The following is a 21,482-nucleotide window of genomic DNA, read 5'->3' as shown; positions in this document are numbered from 1 at the left end:
CCTGGAATACCTATACAAACCATCAGAGGGCTCTCTTTCCCACTCAACAATTAATAAAAATTCCTTTGCTTTAATCAAAGGAATTATCAAACCCCATATTTTCAGTGTTCAATATGACAAACATTGTAACCCAGGGATAGATTTAAACCACAAGCTGAACCTAGTTGGAAGGAAAACTCTAACAGCAAAAATGTGAATTTCTTCCCTCAGCTTCTACTCTTTTTTACATTCTCAGATATTAATTAGCTGTTTCAGAAAAGAGATTGTGAAAAATTAGTACTGAATAATATTAATGTTAAAACCTGAATAGTAAAAGTTACATACTCTCAATTGGTAAGAAAGCCTTCCAATTGTATTCTATAAAAAGTGTATGAAATACGTAAATCCAAATTTCATTTTTAAAATGTTACAAAATTTATCAAAGGTTTAATTGAAGTCAGAGATTTTCTTATCTAGCTCTACCTACAGAAAAATGTTTCAACTTCAATCCTATAACCATGTTTGCAATTATGTTCCTGGGGTTCAAAAAACTAAACAGATAATTCTCTATTTACAAAGCATTTGCAAACTTATAAATAATACAGGATTGATTCTGTCAGGTAGAAAATATCTGTTAACCCAAAGGTTTGCATGCTTCTTACAAATAATAATGTTAATAAGAACAACAATACCCTGTTTCCCCTAAAATAAGACATCCCCTGATAATAAGCCCAATCGGACTTTTGAGTGCATGTGCTAAAATAAGTCTCTCCACCGAAAATAAGCCCTCCCCGAAAATAAGCCCTCCCCGAAAATATTTAAACGCATGCACAGCCAGTCCCCGCCATTTCCTCTGGTTAGGGTTAGGGAGACAGAGCTGGAAATCAGGTAAGATGGTAAGAGGAGCCCCATCTTGCTCCATGTGCCCCCAAGTAATAAGACATCCCCGAAAATAAGGCCAAAAAAATATAACACAGGATCTTATTTTGGGGGTAACACAGTACTTATAGCATTTCAGCTTGTAATACTAATTATCTGGGACTCATATCATCTTAATTATCTAACAAAAAACCACTTTATTTCTCAAAATGAATGAATCCCATTATAAAAACCATTGTAGATTTTTTATTAGTTTTTAAAAGTTGGATTTTCCAAAGCTTCGCATGGAGTAAAGGCCTCAGTGCACTTTATGTCTGAGCTGCATGTTACTATATTTGCATCATGAAACTGTCAAAGAAATGACAGAAGAAATGGTTAGTTAAGACAACCAAAAGGTGAACAGCTTTTTCAAACCACCTTGTAATTTCTGCACTTAGGGGAAAGCAAAAACTGCTGTTTGACATGTGCCTTGTCCCTGAGCACTATGGTTCATAAAACTTATTTCTCCTAATGCAGCATCCTGCCTTTTCTTTCTACAGCTAGCAATAAGCCCACTGCTAGAGTATCTCGATAAGTGTATGAAATCCATAAGTATGAAATCCAGCAAACAGTTACTTCCTGTGACAGGCTTTTTATATATTTTACTGGTTTAGTTATAAGGCACTATAAAATTGAACACAAAGAAGTCACCCAGCCAAGATTTTGCTCAATACAGGCTTTCAACATTTCCCTGGTTGCTAATGGCAAAGTAAGGATCACTTCTAGGTCATCAAGCAATTTAGCATTACCAAATTTATTTTTTGCTGCTCTCTTGCGCTCTCTCTCTCTCTCTCTCTCCATTTTAAAGAGCATAAATGATTATTAAAAGCTAGCTGGCCAACTAGCAAAACAGCCTAGTAATATACTGCATGTCCAAGAGCTTCATAAACTTACTAAGTCATTTTATTTTATTTGAGTCCTTTGGGTCAGATATGAGTTATGGTGACTACATGGATAAGTCAATGCAGTTTTCTTGGCAACACTTTCAGAAGTGGTTTACCACTGCCTTCTTCCTATGGCTGAGATGGAATAATTGGTCTAAAGTCACTCAGCTGGCTTCCATGCCTATGACAGGATTGTAACACACAGACTCCCAGCTTCCAGTCCAATTCCTTTTACCGCTATATTAAACGGGTTTTAAATAATTTATCTGCCTTATAACTGGAAGACCAGCAGTCTTTACCCTAAAGCCAACACAAGCTAAGTTCAACACTAGGATGAAGTGTCTTGGGCAGACCCATAGCTTGTTATGCTAGCTGTCTAAAAAATAAAAAAGAACCTTGAAATCCCTCAGTGATGAAGAAGAATCGGGCATAATACTTCCACAGCTAATGATATTAATAAGCTGTCTCTGAACACTGAAGTTCCAAACTGCCATGATGACCTAACAACGCAAATAAATTGTCAGAGTTCTGAAAACTGATCATTAATTTAATCATCTTCTCCCCAGAGCAATTGGATGTTAATGATGTGAGGGCCACCATTACTTAGTTAAGGTTTTTAAATCTCATTAATGGCAGTTTTCTGAGTATTTTATATGTCTATGATTTGGCTGCTAATTGCCTTGAGTCTACAGAAATAAGAACCATACAAACATCTGTAATATAAAACAAAGGAAAACAATACAGAAAGTTCTGTAAACCAATTATGGATAATGGAAATATTCCTTTCTGAACCTTAGGACTTAAAGATTAAACTCACATTTAATATTCCACAACTGGGATCTTGAAGAAGAGAAACTATTTAGAAAGTTTTGAGAGAATTTGGCTGAGAACTTAGAAGGTAGCTTAAAAATGTCAAATATGGGCTAAGCAGTGTCATGGCACACACTGCATGAGAAGTTAATGGACTACTTAATAGCTGGCAAAACTATGGATTAAGCACTTTGACTTGTGCCAATTTAGCACACGTTGACCTGAATTAAAATGTCGTTTCAGTTTGGTTGCATGAACTGATTTTTCTGTGGAACACAAGGGCTTCATAACAAGCAATTCATTTTCTCCTGATAATTCTACAACAGGGTTGAGGATGAAGAAGAATTGATTCCAGCAAAACAGTTCCCATAAAAGAACAACAAAGTAAGATTACATAGGTGCATTGATCTTTCTAATCAAACTATCCATTGTATATGTGACCAAATAAATGTTTGCTTCTCCATTATTATAAATACCGGTACATCTTTAAAAGAACTATTGCTGTTTCAGCATCTTAATATGACCTGAGTTTTAGTCAGTACCTGATACTTCCCAAACATACTGTACCTCAAGAATCAACCTTATTGTCTTGAAAATGCAACTTTGAAATCCCATGGAAAAACAAAATGGTCCAGCTTAAACATTATCAAAACAAATTTGATTTTAACAAACAATTAGAGATGATTATTGGAGTTAGAAAGAAACTTCATTTTTAATCAACACCTAGACATCTTAAGCACATGCATTGCTGGACTACAGTTTATCAACCATAGGAAACACTACTAAGAATATATTTAAAAGACTTGGAAGTACATACAGCTCATCCCAGTAGGAGTTCTTGCAGCAGTACTGGGCTGAAGAGAGGGGCTCAGGATCTCTGACTTGATAGTAATGCCACCACTTTCAGTTGTCTCTGACCCACACAAGCCTGGTGGCAATGGGGCTGACTTTTCCAGTGGAGGGAGCATCTGCTCAAGATCAGATGCAAACTGAAGGGAGAAAGCAAGATCATAAGTCAGCTAGTGAGCCTTTGACAGGTAACCAAAATTAGAGGTGTGTGTTTTTTTTAAAAAATGCTAGTCCTTTTGCTTTGGTTTGGTGCTGCAATGGTTTCTTGTTTCCTATTGCTATACTTCACTGCTAGCAGACACTTAACAAAAGTGGAACCCTATTTGCAACTAAAGTACCGAAGAAATGAGACAACCCAGGCAAAAACATAAATGTGATAGAAAGAGGTATTTCATTATTAGCACGGGGAAAGAGAAAATGCTGTTGTTTAAAGCACTATTTATATTAGGGCCAGCCTTGCCTGCTCCATCTTCCTCTGCTATAGCCAGATGGGAAAGTGTCAAAGCAGCGAAATACACACACAAATACACACATTTTTAAATTTTTTATAAAAACCTCTGGGGCACTTCGTGGTGGTGGGCCAAGCTGTGCTTAAAAAGAGACTGTGCTTCTACCCTTGTTGGGTGGGGCTGAGTACAAAGTCCATCCTGTGAACCACCCGGAACGGGGTGAAACTGGTACTGCTGTGCACCACATTGTTGTAGGCCACCTTCACAAATGGGAGGACGTCTGCCCAATTCTTCTCGATAGTTGACGTAGCACCACAGATACCGCTCCACCATAACATTTGTCCGTTCAACCGCCCCATTTGTGCTGGGGTGGAATGCTGTGCTGCGGCCTGCTTGACATTCCCCCACACTCCCCTCAGGTTATCCATCCACTCCACTCAGCTTTTTAAGTAGGCTCAAAGTGTTGTTTTAGTGGGATGCTCTGGATTAGTAATCTGGACCTTGATCTGTGTGTGCGTTCAGAAACACTTCAAGGATGAAATTACTGGTAATGTGAAATAAAGGTACTTTATGCAGAAATGGCTGGACTTTGAAAATGTTGATGGGAAAATGCCTGAAAAACTGACAGTTTCATCTAATTCACAGAAACTCTTTAAGAATTAACAGCCAGTTGAATAAACATAGCTATGTGCCACTCTCCTCAGAAATGCATGCATATACATTTTGAAATTTATTGATTGATTAAACAAATGCATATGGCCACTGAATTCACACATGATGACTTTGGGAGGCTTACAACATTAAACAATCCAAAGTATAAAACCCATACAATCTGCCCCCACCCCAGGTAACAGCAACAAATGCAATCATATCAACCACTTGATTGGCTCTGTGTTAATCTGAGGTCCCCAAGCCTGCAGATAGAACCATTTCTTCAGAGCCTTCCAAAGACAACAAGGGGGTGGGGCTGTCAAATTAAAATTGGTGCACATTTCTCTAGCAGGATTAGGGCCAAGTCAATATGAGCCATTCAGAAGCCTTCATCTGTCTCTAAACTCTATTCCTACTGAAACCTAACACTATATGCTGATGTTGCTAGACTTTCAAAAATCACATAAAGACGTAGTTATTTGTCCAGGAATATTGAGTGTTAGGCTGTTCTGTTCAGTTTTGCTGTGGTAGCATTTATCAGTTTCATAATATCTCAGCTTATTTTGACATGTAAGCCTTATAAATGAAATGTGTGCTTAGCGATAGTTCTGATAAATAAATTTGCAAAGAATGTAACGAAGCCCTAATAATTTCAGTTTTTAAAGAAAAAGGCTATTCCAGAGAGGCAATTTAAATATGAGAACAGATGGAATTCTCAGATCTAAAGATGAGGTTTTGTAGGCATGACCCTTTACAATAAGAAGACCTCATACTGATACCCTGAAAACTCCAGGTAGGGCTGGGGAAAAAACAGCTGCCTGCAGGGTGGGGAATAACATGGGTTATAACACTTCCTCCACACTCCAGCACTTTTCTAGTTGTACTCTTCCACCCAAGATCTTTTCATTATCTCCAGTCTAGAGGGAAATTTAAACTACCCTGATCATTAGCTTAGAGCCTGCTGGTCCCTTAAAACTCAGATAAAAATTTTGTGATTAAAGAAATCATGTCCTATAAATTTATTCAATATTGATATACGTGGACCCATATCAGCTACAAATACACATTGGTTATGCTGTCGGTCATTAGCAGATGTAAATTAAGAATTTCAGGTTCTAATTATTCAATGTATTAGCACCCAATCTGAAAATGTAATATGCTTAATTAAGTCAGTTTATAATTGTTACAAAACGTTATTACATTTGTAAAATGAAAGATAAAAACTACTATTTAGAAGAAGAGAGAAGAAAAAAGAAGGAAATAAGAATAAAGTCAAAAGTGCAAAAAAAAAAAAAAGAATAAAGAAATGACTTCCAATTTTTAAAAAGCAATTATATGTATAAATATAAATTAACTTCTTACTCTACCTTTACAGTATTGCTTACATTTGGTCATAATCTAATTTTTCTAATTATCAAAATTATGTATCATAAATTCATTTTTTTCCGTTTCATGCAAAAAAGTCAATGAGGGATTTCCAATCAGCATTAAACTTAGACAATGTCTAATCTCTAATTAAAGCTGTCAATTTGGCCATTTCAGGAATATCCATCATTTTCATCATCCACTCTTCCATTGGGGATTTAAAAAAAAAATCAGCTTACAAATTAAAACTGTATTTCTAAAGCAAGTGATTTACTTGATTTTCAGATGGGCCTTATCAGAGAGAGATGAGGAATACTATCCTATCCTATATTACAGGAACTGCAATCTTCAATAACTACTCATATTTATAAAACATTATAAAAATCTGAACATACTTTTGCATTCTTCAGCACCATCTCCTCATGCGAAACAGAGCCAAATCAAGCAATTTTACACGCTCCAAGCAGCTGAGAACCATGTGCCAAAAATCTCTGAACCTTGGGTAACTCTCAGTTACCAGGGAGTTTGAGTGTTGCCCCAAAATATACTGGCAATGTAAAAATCTGCAGTTACTCATCCTGTCCATCTAAGGTTGCAGTGGAAACTTTCTTTTCGGGTCTGCACACGACTAAAGAGGGACCTTGAAATAGGGGAGCTTAGTCTCATTTACTTAAATTCAAGATTCTCCCCTTTCCATTCTTTGCAAAGATTTAAATCTTTCTAAACATGAAAATTCAATCTTTATGTATGTTTTCAGGCACAATAGGGAAACTACATAAAGAAGATCCTGTCTGCTTAAATTATTCAATTTGTTACAGAAACTACATCTAAAATACATGATTACCGTCCACAAGTTTCATCTAGAAGCCATTTCTGTCTGTAATATATTGTGTTAAAGCCATTGTCTCCACTGAACCACAACATGTATTGTTTTAATTTTGACCTTGGAACGGAGAGTTTATTTGACAGAAGCCCCACTCCTCAATCAAAGGTATGGCAGTCATTTTAGCCAGGCCCAAGACAGCATCAAGGTTACTGATTATTGGCAAATTATAATTTGTGTGCAGCCCACAATTCTGGTCTTTTCATCTGAAACACAACACGAACTAAAGATCCAAGGGTGGGCATGGGGACAAGAATTCCCAACTGTTCACAGTCCCCAACACTGGCATTTAGAGACACACCTGCCTCTGATACAGCAGGTAAATAATAAGTCAATAACTCAAGCTATCATGACTTGTAGCCATTTAGAAAAAAAAAAATTCTATTAATTTATTTCCCCTTTACAAACTTACACACTGATGGCCAAGGCTCTGTTTTGTTACCAATATGCTGATTGTATTCCACACTTCACAAACTCGAACCTTCACATTTTGAGCTGCAATAATTTTTGGGATCTCTAACTTATACTAACTAACTGAAGTGTAAGAAAAGGGGCGTGTGCTGATATGAATGCCCCCAGTCCATCCCCCATTTTGTCAAGTGTGGATAGCAGAGTACATGAACTTCACTCAACTGAAGAAAATCCTGGGATTGTACCAGAAAATATGATCAAAACAGGTGTTGTGTGCAGCCAACCCATAAACCAAAAAGAAGAACATTTGATACTGACTGGCAAGTATGCTCAGCGATAGAAATCATATTATAGGAGTTAAATTAAGCTATTAAGAAAAACCCGGAACAGATTTTGATGGGAGAATCTGATTACTGCACTTTTCTTTCAGGAACAGAGAGGTTGGCCACACAGCTTTCTCTGGTGTTACTCAATTTCTTTCTTTCCACTTGCATAAGCTAAGAGGCTTTCCCGTACAAACTTTCAGCTTCCTACTCAAGAATATATTGCTCCTACTCAACAACTACTTCATTTCAATAGCAGGTAAATCTTTTAAGAATAAGGAAAATCAGTTGGTCCATCTGTATTCTCATCTTTGCAGTTTTCACAAATTATCTGGACCTACTAGCACCCACAAGGACAGTCCAAAGACTGATTAAGACACAAATAAACTAAACTACTGTATTCTGATGGGAGAAGCCTTAAGGAAAGGAATAAAAATCTAGAGATTCCTTTGAGAGATAGAATTGCTTAGGAGCCTTGGTGGTGCAGTGGTTAGAATGCAGTATTGCAGGCTAATTCTGCTGACTGTCAGGGGTTCGATCCTGACCGGCTAAAGGTTGACTCAGCCTTCCATCCTTCCAAGGTCGGTAAAATGAAGACCCAGATTGTTGGGGCCAATATGTTGACTCCGTAAACCGCCTAGAGAGGGGTGTAAAGCACTGTGAAGCAATATATAAGTCTAAGTGCTATTGCTATTACTATTGTTTATTCTAGCCATTAAAACTCTGGTTTTAAAAACAGATGCTTCCTAAAACATATTGGAGCTTGCTAGGAAAGTAAGAACACTGTTTCATTTTCCAGACTAAACCTGCAGAGAACTTACGTTCATAATATGGGTGTTACAGACTCTATTTTTTGTGTGTAGGAGGTTTTTGCCAGTGCTGTAATACATATTACACTACTATATTCTTCCCCATTTTACAGATATCGTTTGGGCCTGACATAATCTGTGATTCCTTGCCAAATTGGGTACTTTGGAATATATCAACCTTTTCCTTAGAGTTCAGTAAATTGCTGAATTTTAGCCAAGGAGAATCATAAATTAGCAGCAGCAGCAGAAAATAAATTTCATAAGAAATGGAAAATGTATTGTTAACAGAAAAGTAGTTTGAACTAAAAACTCACCTGTCCCTGTGGCTGTAGCTTCACCTCCTCTTGAGTGGAGGGCTTAGGCGGTGGTGCCACAGGTGCATTACAAGGGTCCAATTGCTCTGGGTTTTCTTTCACCTTCACATCCTCCAGGCTCAAGGAAGGGTTAGATGTTAGTTCTTTATCATCCTGGTCAAGCAGATAGCGAAGGAGCTGATGGTCCTTTGTGTGATGGTCCTTTGAATCCTTCTTCTTCGTAGCATCTGCTTCCAGCCTGATGTCCGGGGTTCCTGGAGCCTGGTTCTGTGGTGTAACAGCAGTAGCTGTACCACCAGGCATTCCATCTTTCTTATCGTGCTCCATGGACAGGGTGGCAATATCAGAAGGACTGCCCTCCTGGAGGAGCCGATGCAAGATCTTATGTCTCTCTGTGAGGGAACTGTGGGAGGAAGGGCATGCACTGCCCACAGGGTTCCCAGAAGCTGGGGTCCCCGATGCGCCCGTACAAGACAAGGGCTCTTTGCAACTGGTATCTGCATCCACGTGCCGTAACTGCTCTTGGGCTGTGGAAGCCAAGAGCTGGACTAGTTTGTGGCTGGTCGCCTGCAAACACTTGCTGTCACCCTCTGAGAGTCTGTCACTGCCATGCAGCAAGCTAGAATCCAAGGGCTTGCTGTCATTGGAGCTATTGTCAGAGTGGGTCATGCTGCAAAGAATGGACGACATCTCCTTGCTGTCTTTTGGCTCTGTTTTCACGGGTGGCATGTTCATTCTGCTGGGGGAGTTCTGATTGCTCAACTGACGCAGGACAGGAGGGGGTGTGGAGTAGCCCACTGGAGGGCTAGGCCCATCAGTCAAACCCTGCATGGAGTTTAATGGGGTGCCTGGATATGGCCTGTTGCTGACAGCACTGCTGCCACCACAACTGCCCACCATGCCCACTGGGGAGTGTGTGTGGGGCATAGTAGGAGAGAACGGGTTGCTTGGCATTCTGGGCCGATGCACAAGTCCAGGGCTTACTCGATGTCTCGGAGACATAAACTGTGGCGGGGTGACCCCAGGACTGTTCATTGGAGAGCTACTGATGTTTATAGCATGGGTACTGTTCGGAGGACCAGCTTGTCCCTGGCTTAAGGCAACATTAGCTCCCATCTGGCTTCCAGGTGAACATCCATAATTGGTTTGGGTGGTAGGAGCGTTGCTATTGCCGTGCAGGCTGGATCCTGATGGGTGGTTTGTGTTGGTTGTTAACATGCTACCATTGGAGGGAGGGAGAGGTGTTGGCAGGGGTACACCCTGTCCTGGAGAGATGCTGGGGTTCAGTGAGGGACTGACACGGGAAAGAGGCATTCCAGAATTAGAGTTCTCTTGAGGCGACAGGGCACTGTGTTCTCTGGATCAAGAAAAAAAAATGCAGTTGGTGGAAAAAGGAAATACAATCCCCCACCCATGTCAGAAGAACTTGATTAGTTTCTGCTGTGTCCTTTCAGAGAAGGGAGTGCAAAAATGCTGTGTACCTGAGAAAGATTTTATTTATATACATATATACATACATATATGCAGTGTGTGTACACAGACACACACACATAGCATACATACATAGTTTGTGTGTGTGCGTTTGTGTGTAGGAAGGAAAAGTAAAGTTTTGCTGACTTCTTTTGAGAGATGAAATAAAAAATGGCTACTATTATATATGTATTTTTTTTTATGCATGGGCCTGGTTACCATGAGAAATATTCCAAAAGGGCTCCAATTCAGGAATCAAAAGCCCAAACATAAACCTCCCACTTATTCATTATCCTGTTCCTCAAAAAGCGAAGGAAAGCCTTCAAAACATTCAGGTCTCGACTTCTATTCAGGATGGTATCAAAGCCAGAACGATTCTTGGTAGGTTTCATTGACATCCAATTCCTCTCACCCTGCCAAAACTGTTCATGTCAGCTTTGACTCCCAGCCATAAAATAATGGCCATTCTTTGAGTTGCAACCTTCCATCGACAAACTGTAGCTCCCTCTCCATTAAATAACATGCATTTGGGTCCTGCAGTCCTTCAAATAGCTCTGGGGGTAATTATTTTTCAAGGATGTAAACTAGCTAGGTCAAATAATTGCATAAAAAGAAATTAGTATATCAAATTAGCAGCATGTGAAGGCAATTAAGAACGTGTCAATGTGCAAATTCATCTTAACAAAATAAAGGAAAATATGCAGCAAGTTGAAAAAGATTGAACTAATGTCAGAACTGGGCAGAAAAATGGCCTGGCAGATCTTAATCCTAGATCCGGAAGGTTTGTGTTATATACAATTGTATAAGTTTTTATACAAAACTTGTAATTGTTTGCACTTGTACTTCTACAAGGTTTCTACAGAGTAATAAACTTTCCGTATCAGAACTTGAAAGTAAAGCACTAAGAATGAACGCAGGAAATATTTCATGGTTTGGATCTCCTTCTTATGCAATCATTTTGGGGGATGGGGGGTGGGGAGGCTGGTGCAGACACTCCCTTAAGGCAGACAATGAACCTGAAAAAACCTCCATGGCTGACTAGCAAGCAACAAGCAAGCACAAATCACTGTTGAAATTTCATAAATTCAATTGGCTGTTCCTATCAGTGATTATCAGGAAGCCCAATGCCTGATCTTTCCTTTGTGATTTTTCTGGGAAAACTGAAAGCAGAGAGTGCAGTAAAATATTCTTCAAGCCAGCTTTCTCAGACGTTTAACCAGAAGTATAGTCTAGCCCAGGGGTCTGCAACCCGCAGTTCTGGAGCCACATGTGGCTCTTTCATCCCTCTGCTGTGGCTCCCTGTCACTCAAAAGATGTGTCACAACTGCCAATGTGTAACACCTACCGGCACGTAATTTATTGAGCTTTTCGACCCATCTTTTTTTTCGGAGTTCAAAATGTTTTTGTTGCATGCAGAAATAAAAATTTGTTTTTTCTGTAGCAGTTCATCGATTACATAAATGCAACACACTATAGTTTTTTTTATACATAGCATAAAGGTAAAAAATGATCTATGCAGTGTTATCTTCATTTTAGATGTCAAAAGGTTTTTGTGGCTCCCAGTGTTTTCTTTTCTGTGGGAAACAGGTCCAAATGGCTCTTTGAGTGTTTAAGATTGCCGACCCCTGGTCTAACCAGTCTGTTTCAAATCACACAAGCCAGATGTTAATTCCCCCCCCCCCACTACAAAATCCATCCAGTGAGATAGGATGCCCACACAGATTTACTGTCCTGCTAACACTTGGCCAAGTCAAATGTTAAAGAAGGGGTGGATTTCAGCACAACCTGTTGGCCTCCAGTCTCCAATGCTGTTGTGGTTGCTGCCTTGGCACCCAACACCGCCTTCATTTTTGCTGCCTTTCTCCTGCAACTCTCCTCCAGCAGCTGCAATTGTGAGACCTGTCACAGCCTGTTCCAGAATGGGACAACTTGCCACAGCCAACTCACCATGGCCAACTCACTGCAGGACAATTCGCCATGGGACAATTCAACAATTCAATTTAATTATTTAAAATAATTAAAAAATACATTTTAATTTTTGCCATTCACATTTCATTTTCTCCTCCTGTTTTGCATCATTTGTTTAATGATTTTATTCCACAATTTCTTCGATATTAGTGTAACTTTTGTCCCACAGCGAGTTGGCTGTGGTGAGTTGGTCATGGCAAGTTGTGCAAGTTGTCTCTTCTGCAGCAGGCAGAAGCAGTGATCCCACTCTTCCTCTCACAGCACTCCATCTCCAGCTGACACTATCACTGCCATTGGCCATATCCTCAGATCACAGTTCTCTCTTGCTACAGAAAGCCCAGAGACTGCTGCTGCTAGTCTCACCACCTCCATTCAGTTTCTTTTTTCAATTTAGGGATGATGAGATAGGAAGAGGACCAGCTGTTGACTAATTTACACAAATACCCCTAGGTTCAATATCCTTATGGTTTCTCTTCTATTTAAAGGGATGCAAAATCACTCTCAAAATTTATAAAAGGCTTGTTCATACACTGCAACTTCTCAGATAGAGGAGAGTTGAAAAAGGGTTCACAGATGTGGCTTCCATAAGTGCGACTACCTATTTTTTTTAGGCTCAGTGTGTTCTAGACAAAGATTGTTCTTTGTAATCATCTAGTTTTAATTATCAAATTTTATAGATTCTCTTATACATAATCATCTTTCTCATGCTTTTCCATATCTTCCCTTGCTTGTCTTGGTTTTGCATTCACATGATATTATAGAGGAAAGGACAGCATAGGCACACAGTATTTTTTCACTGTTGATGTTTGCAAGCCTTCCATGCAGAAGCACTCATATCAATAAAAACTAAAAGCATACACACACACACACACACACACACACACACACACACACACACCAAAGACTGCTTATCAAAAATGAAGCTATGTAGAATAAACATGCTGGAAGTTCTGCTGGTAAGTCTTCTTCATTTTGGACACTTTGCAGTTTGTTTCTGTTCTGCCTTACATGCTGCTAGTTTGAAGGTGTTGCAAAAGAAGCAACAACTTGTTTGAACAGGCTATTTCATGACATATTCCTCAATGCATTCTCTTGCTATGTGACCAGAGTATGCCCCCTTCCCCCATCTCCAATGAGAAAGAGAAGTAAACTAAGAAAGTATTACTTAAGCCTGAGAGAAGGAGAAGGGAGAGAAAGAGAAGATGCCAACGAAAGATTCGGCATCTGTTTCTTTCCATTACTCTTTGAAGACATGGCTCTCTTGAGATTAGATAATCCTGATTAAGATATCTTTGCCCTGTCCAGTGAAGCTGCTAGCTCATGGATAATCTCAAGGGTCAGGCTCAAACCAGCTTCAAGAGGCAGAAAGCCAAAAAAAAAAAAAAAAGCTTGGCTTTTTCCCTTCATTTGTACTTCTAACATCCTTGCAACATACAAAGAAGGCAACTCAGTCTGCAGATTACACAGCACAAGAACCTTTTGCTTCCACCACCTTTCCCACCCTGTGGTAAATACGTTATTTCTTATTAAGGGATATACGAGAGAACTATGACATGCAAAGAGACGTATTAAGTAGTATAACTTTTCAAAATGCATTCTGTATATATGTTGAATTGTACACTTACACAGGAAGAGACTGAATCCTTCCCAAAGAAGCTTGCTGTCTAGGAGAGACGGGTGGAGAGAGAAATAAAGCCAATGGCACACCCAGTGAACCCTGGGAATTTTCAGGACTTACCTTTCAATTATATGAATGCCCATGATGAAGGGGTGCATTTCTGGACTTTGAGGGCAGCAAAGTTTGCACTTGGTATGAGCACTTAGCACAGTCCCATCACTAAGTGTGAATCGGTAAGATGGGCTGAAGGCCGTGCCCCGTGTCATCACTGAGCAGAAACAGAAAGGGGAGGGGGAGGAAAGAAAAGGTATCTTAAGGGTTAGGATGATTTGCCTCCTGTGTTGCTAGCAATATTTGTGAAGTAGCAGAGGTAGGCAATCCACAAGCGATGTACATACCACATGCCCTTCTGATGGAACCCCTGGAACACACAAAAACCTTGTCTCAAAAATTCAACAGCAAATTCCCATTTTTGATAGCAATATCATTTAGGTCAGTGGTCCCCAACCCCCGGTCCGCGGACCGGTGCCGGGCCGTGGAGTACCTGGCACCGGGCCGCGCAGCGGCCGGGGGACATGAACGCTGCAGCGCAAAGGCTCCTGGGCCGTGCGCAAAAGCTCCTGGGCCGTGCGCAAAAGCTCCTGGGCCGTGCGCAAAGGCTCCAGGGAAGAGAGCCCCACGCAGGTACGCACGTGTGGCCCAAAGCCCCCACCCCTGCGCGCGCTCAGCGGGCCACGGTAAAATTATCAAAGGCTGATTGGTCCGCGGCGATAAAAAGGTTGGGGACCACTGATTTAGGTTTTCAAAAAAAGAACCATGCTTTTAGCTGTCAATAGAGTCAATATACTATTTTTTTTTTTTAAATCAAGCACCTTACACACTGAATGTACCTTCTAAATTGCAAGGGGCAAGTAATGGTGTTCTGGCCTAAAGCGTTCTCTTTTAGAGATCCTATCTTGCATAGAATAGTGTGAGCTTGCTGGAACAAAGATGGCCTTTAGTCACACTTGTGGCATACTAAGCCAAAATGTGCCCAGACTGACCAATACTGCCCTTGCTATTAGCAGGGACTGCTGAATGAGACACAGAGACATTTAAGATATGCAAATGCTGATAAAAATAGAATAGAATAGAATAGAATAGAATAGAATAGAATAGAATAGAATAGAATAGAATAGAATAGACTTCTTTATTGTCCAAGTGTGATTGGACACACAAGGAATTTGACTTGATGCATATGCTCTCAGAGTACATAAAAGAAAAGATACATTAGTCAAGAATCATAAGGTACAACACTTAATGATAGTCATAGGGAACAAATAAGCAATCAAATCATATTAGGAAACAGTCAATATAAATCGTAAGGATCATAAGATGTTTATGAGAGGAGTAAATGTTTGGAGAAAGAAATGAAAATGATTGTGTATAAGAGCATGCTTCCCACTGTGTGTTATACAGAAGTGAGACATATCAGAAGAAACGTAAATATTGAATTCAGTAGGAATATAATACTTGAAAGTATTAAGAGTATGTTTGGTAAAACAAGAAAGAGGATCCAAGATGAATGAGTGCTCAATGAACATGGTCAGAATACAAAAGGGAGTGACCAATATTGAAATAAATTAAGATTGTTTGGTCATATAAAGAAAAGTAATGAGGAGTCAGTAGTAAATAAATATATGAAGAATGAATGAGTCGAGGGGAAGGAGAAAACTACAAAAGCCATGGTTTGAAAGAGTTTAGGAGATCCTTTAAAAAAGATATAAAGAACAAAGGCATTTTTTAAAGCAATATATGAATGAAGGGTGGTGTATCAGGGTAGAAAGGTATGAAGAAGAACAGAAAATAGTTGGGTATAAACAAAATACAGTTATATTTAAATTAAATTAAATTAAATTATTTGTTTTCTTGTCCTAATCTCATGCTTATTTCGTATACTATTTCTCACTTCTTTTATGCACTCTGCCTAACACTGGTTACCCCCCCAAAAAAACAACAACAACAACAACAACAAAATCAGTAGGATGGGTATGTACCTATGTATGGAAAAAAAAAAATTCAAGCCCTGAAAAATCTGAAAGCAATGGGTTGAAAAGTCCAACTGTGCCCATTCAATGATCTTGCTGCATCACCAGCATGCAACCTACAGCCCTCAGAGGCCTAAAAAAACGAAGAAAAAGTGCACTTCGCTGCTATGAATTGTAGGATTTTCTTATCTGCTACATAAAGCTTAACTATAGTTTAGTATTTTATGTGTCCTTATATTACATATTATCTGAACTTGCTGACTTTCAACTCCCATTTTATAAAACGAGGAAATGAAACCGAAGCAGTAAATTTTCAAGATGAACAGGAATTTGAACAAAATGCCATAGAATTCTTTATTGGCCAAATCTGATTGGATACACAAGGAATTTGTCACTGGTGTACACTGAGAGCTTATCACCGGAGGTAAATTCTTTGTGTGTCCAATCATACTTGGCCAATAAAGATTTCTGTTCTGTTCTGTTCTGTTCTGTTCTGTTCTGTTCTGTTCTGTTCTGTTCTGTTCTACTCCTACTCTACTCTACTCTACTCTACTCTACTCTACTCTACTCTACTCTACGCTACTCTACGCTACGCTACGCTACTCTACTCTACTCTACTCTACTCTACTCTACTCTACTCTATTCACAAATATCTTTAGAGATAAAGAGAGGTTTTAATTTTTCTCCCTCCCAAATTTCTTAATGCATGGATCTTTAAACAACCTTCACCCATTTTATGAAGTTGTGTCCCCCCCACCCACCTCAAGATCACTGTAGCACCAACCCCCTCCCCTCAAAGTTGCACAGCCCTGTTTCAATGAGAAATCATCAACCATCTCCATCTGAAAGTCCTATGTAAATTAACATGTCAAAAACCTCCTGGGATTTTCATAAACAATTTAATCCTTTTAGCAGAGAAATAATTCTTTCAGCCCCATTTTATAAGGAGATACAATTTTACTGATCCATGCTTCAAGGGTGTTGTAAAATGATAAACATCTTTACACTGTACATTAGCACTTAGGAAAATTACTAATATAAAAGCCAAGAATGCTCATCACCTACTGACATTTTATCTAAAATTTTCTGGGAGGCTCTGCCTGCCCCTTTCTCTTCTGTCAAGCTAATGTTTGAGAATTGTTAGACAGGCTTTCCCCAAAGGAGCTTTACTGGCTGATTGGGAGTCAGAACTTATCTTCCCTGATCTAATCCAAGATTCAAGCTAGCACACCAATTCTACATAAAAAGATGCAAGTTGTAGAGATTTTGGAATATTTCTGTCCCCTTTGGGACCAATGAAACAGCCAAGCTTTAGATAACTTGGCCTGTTTGCTTTAGTTTAGTTTGCTTCCTGACAAAAAAGCCTTTGGGTTAGCACACCATCCCGACGCTTGGGTCCAGTGCAGTGGTGGGATCCAATTTTTTTTACTACCGGTTCTGTGGGCATGGCTTGGTGGGCATGGCATGGCTTGGTGGGTGTGGCAGGGGAAGGATACTGTAAAATCTCCATTCCCGCCCCACTCCAGGGGAAGGTTACTGCAAAATCCCCATTTCCTCCTGATCAGTTGGGACTTGGGAGGCAGAGAATAGATGGGGGCGGGGCCAGTGATGGGTTGCCCCCAGTTCGGACCGGTTCTATAGAACCAGTAGTAAAACCAGAGGGAGACTTCGCCCACCGACCCCCACGTCATCAGAACGCTTCTGCGCATGCTTTGCTCGCGTGTGCGCGCGGCCCCGTAGTAAAGTTAAGTAGAACCCACCCCTGGGTGGGGGCAGTCTGAGGTGGTATTTATCAATTCTTCGAACTTCTCAAAATTTCTGCTACCGGTTCTTCAGAACTGGTCAGAACCTGCTGAATACCACCTCTGGTCCAGTGGTCTTGTAGAACAGATTTCTATAAGAATGTAAAGATAGCTAGTAGTTCAGTAGCTAGTAGTTCAGAGAAAGGTAACTAGTAGTTCAAAGCAATTCTACTTTCCTCTGAACGACCAGCAATCTTTCCTGCCACTACTCAGCCATTTCCTTTGGCAGCATTATGTGCAGCCTTCATTTTTTAACAATTGTATTTTCACTCTGAAAAGTCCTCATCCAACAAATACGAAGGTGTGTTCAAACACAGAAGCCTTACCTTCCTGAAATAGCTGCTTGGCATAAGACGGTTCCCTGCCCTGAGGCTGGAAGAAAGCATAGATGCATTTTCTCACTAAATCCTCCCAGCCAGTCCGGCCTGCTGCTCTCAGGGAACTGGTGTCAATGGAGATGATTTTACCTGTGTGGAGTGGAATGAAAACAAAGACATTAGACCTAGGAATCTAAAGCAGAGCAGTACAAGAATATATTCAATATATATTGCACCTTCTATACTTGTCCATCAGCTATAAACTGCACTCAGTTCCTCAGCCTGCTATTTATGTTTCAGCTGTTAATTTTTCATTATTTAAAAATTGTTTAAGCTGCCTTGAATGCTCTGTTTTTAGAAGTGTAAAAGGTACACAAACCTAAAGAAACATGATAGATAAATGAAACTGTCACTTATAACCTTGTTTATGACTGCCACTTACGTAAATAGGCTTTCTTCTAATAAAACCATCATGTGAACTATCCAATATCTCCTGCTCTCATAAAAGATGTCTATTGCCTTTCATTATTTCTAAATTAGTTCTGCAAAGCCTTTGAAATACTATTTTTCTCTCTTACATATATGAAATCACCAACTATAACTCCTTTAATTCCTGGTCTGCAATTGATGAGTCCAAATGGCAAAATCTACATATGTAGAACTAAACAGGCTTATATTTAACTATTGTTACTTAGAGTCCATTTGGGTTGAGGCAGTAGGTAAGTGACAAAAAATGCTGTTCTTATTTATTTATTCATCAGATTTATACACTGCCCATTTCACTATTTAAATGGCTGACATTCTTGCCTCTCCTATCTTCATAACTCACAATCGTATGCATTACAAGGTGGCAAGGCCGACTTTTACTTAAGTGGATGGAAGAACAGTAGAGATATAAAATGAATAATGTTAAAATGTTAAAGTTACTCAGTAACTTATTTCACAACCATGGAGGACTGCAGATTTGTCTTTTCCCATCCCCTGCCCATTTGCACTGGCTCTACATTTTTTTTAAATGAAACTATGGAGCAGGGATTGGCAACTTAAAGCTTTGGAACCTTTTTAAAAATACTACTACCAGCATTAGACACATTTTCCCCATAATTTTGAGGTGCTAATAGCTAAAAACAGTAGTGTAAGCTGCAAAACTGGCTCAACATAGTTTAAAAAACAAAAGAATCCCAAGCTCAAGGGGTGGAAAAACCTGCTGTTTTTATTGTTGCTAAACCCCATGTAGCAATTGTCTTCCTCAATAAATGTTGAGCGGAACCCCAGGCACTAAAAGGAACAACTAAGAGATAGTTGTTCCATGGAATCTTCTCTATTTTGGAGACCAAGATGGCCAAGCAAGTGGACCTTTCAGTTATACCAAAACTGCAGTCTGATAAAATACCCTATGATTTCCAAAGCCTTGCAGAAGCAATTATCTACTTATTTTTCTGAAAGATACCTGTAGTATCTTGCTTGGTCATGAAAGATTCTGATGTGGTGGGAACTGTAGATCGAGGTAATCTTCGTGCAATGCATATTAGGCAGGACTGCAAATCTGTTGTGAATAGAACAAAAAAAAAAAAAGATTAAAGGTTACTAATTTAAATTCCTAGGCCACCTCTTTTTATTTTTCATTTACTTCTTCCACACTGTCTCCCTCCTCCCTTCCCATATCTTGCACGATCAGTAGAGCCTTGATCCCTCCCTCCATCTTCTATATGTTGTATGTGCAAAGAGGCCATATAAAAGAGGAAGGCGTCCACTAAAGATATCACAGGTTCTCCTTAGACTTACTTTATAAATGAGATTTCTCTAGCTCAAACAAAATGGAATACTGAGACAGTGGTTCAATCTGAGCTTTGGGGTGAGCAACAAAAGCAAGGCCTGAGCAAATAAACTAGGGAAATTGCAGCATTAGGGAAGAGGACTTGGAGGGAGGGGGAATTAGAGAAGGGATAAGAGAATGCAAGAGAATGGCCTCACAAAAGGGAAACTGATGGGATGGACTTCTCTCATTTCAGGTATAGGATAAGACTGCAACAGCGCAACTGAATTGCTTATCTGTTTTCATTTCGTGAAGAATGAAGTAGTACCTCTCCAACTACCGTTTAGGAATCATCAGTGGAGCCATGGCTAAACTAAATCTTATTTTTTTCATTTTGCATGAGCAGCAGCATTGTTCTTCACAGTAACAAGATCCTATAAACCAACACCCCTCTAAAGTGAAGCCCTCCAGATTGGGCTGGAATTCCCACCATCCTGCAGATATTGGCAGTCTTCACCAGGGAAGTGGGAATGATAGCCCAATATATCTCGAGGGTGCCAGCTTGGGAAAGGTTAAAAATTTGCTTGCAAGAGAAAAGGACTGGCATACTCCCATGTGTATGCGTGTGTTCGTTCCACACTGTTTGGGAGAATTAATTTTAAGGCCATTTGGTTCTGGCAACACTGCAAAATAAAAGGCACTTGCGGAAGCCAACAATTATCAGCTCTGGGCAAAGTATGTGCTCATAAACCCCTCTGTGATTTATTTCTTCCAGTCATGATCTCCTGTGAAAGCTGCAATGGATTAATTCAGCTAATGCACTGGAACGAAATGGCCGTTACGGAGGAATAAGCCTGAAGTGTTCTGCTGGAAAGTCTTGTTGGCATGATGCGTCTGAGGAACAGTGCAGATCAAGATCAAGATCCCAATTCAGAATCCATGTCTGCTAAATTATGCATTTGGAATCCAGGCAGATACCCACCCAGCGCAATGGTGGGGGATTTCAGTAACCACTATATATATATATATATATACATATATTAGAATATATATGTATTCCTGGAAACAACTACAGACCACTCAGAGAGGAGACAAGCTTGTTACTGGAAAATAATCAGGAGAACACTCCAGCTTCACCGATTGGATAAATGAAGGGTATCATTAACCTACCTCTCTTTCATCTGTTTTAACTTTCAACTGAGATATCACTTTACTCAATTCATTTTGGGGAGAGTGACTTCATCATTAGAGTGCTGCTGTTACCATTTCAGAATACTAGTTTATTACCGCATTAACATTACAGACTTGGGAATATCAAAAATCCGTACAATGTCAAAATCCACCGAAGAGGCAGGACAACTGAATAAGTAATATATATCTACCTATTCATTCTGACTTTGGCTGATTTCTTTGTAATAAGATACTTAACATAATCCAGTAGCATGAATACAGTGTTTCAGTACTACAGAAACCAAAATGAATTATGTCTGAACAATGTCAAAGATTTAATAGTCTTAGACCAAACCTCTAACAGCTTTAATGATGGAAATTAGTTTCTTTTGTACTAAGCTCTAAAGGATTATGTTTTAGCATCTTTAGCAAGCTGGTTCAAAGAGTCCTACATTTTTATTTTTATGCAATTGATTATGTCCTCTGCCAGGACTGGACATATGGAGATATTTCTAATCTTCACCACCCAAAGAGTGATGCAAATGCAACAGATTGGTGTGAATGTAAGTAGCAAGAAGGAGTCGGGCTGCGATGGACCTTTTGGAAACCTTTCCTTTCCCATGAGGACTAAATTTGCTGGTCAGTTGAGTGTGAAATTTGGAAGGTATGTAGTACAGTAAAATCTGTGGGTTTTACATGTTGAATTACA

At 39.6% G+C, this 21,482-nt stretch overlaps 1 protein-coding gene across 7 annotated transcripts in view; it reads right to left on the bottom strand.

Annotated features, from left to right (window-relative positions):
• The window catches only part of NCOA1 (nuclear receptor coactivator 1), a 292,101-nt gene that overhangs the window by 27,747 nt on the left and 242,872 nt on the right, over positions 1-21,482 (bottom strand). For all 7 annotated transcript variants that reach the window (XM_070932196.1, XM_070932201.1, XM_070932198.1 and 4 more), the window contains 5 exons: positions 19,298-19,393; positions 17,857-17,997; positions 13,822-13,969; positions 8,646-10,002; positions 3,409-3,580 (listed from right to left, as the gene is read on the bottom strand). In XM_070932196.1, coding sequence (XP_070788297.1) covers positions 3,409-3,580; positions 8,646-10,002; positions 13,822-13,969; positions 17,857-17,997; positions 19,298-19,393 — 1,914 coding nt within the window. The remainder of the gene's footprint in view (positions 1-3,408; positions 3,581-8,645; positions 10,003-13,821; positions 13,970-17,856; positions 17,998-19,297; positions 19,394-21,482) is intronic.

The sequence above is a fragment of the Pituophis catenifer genome, unplaced genomic scaffold, assembly GCF_029215685.1.
Source record: "Pituophis catenifer annectens isolate HBS135680 unplaced genomic scaffold, rPitCat1.0.hap2 SCAF_1, whole genome shotgun sequence".
Lineage (NCBI taxonomy): Eukaryota > Metazoa > Chordata > Lepidosauria > Squamata > Colubridae > Pituophis > Pituophis catenifer.
This window is presented reverse-complemented; position numbering and strand designations above follow the sequence as displayed.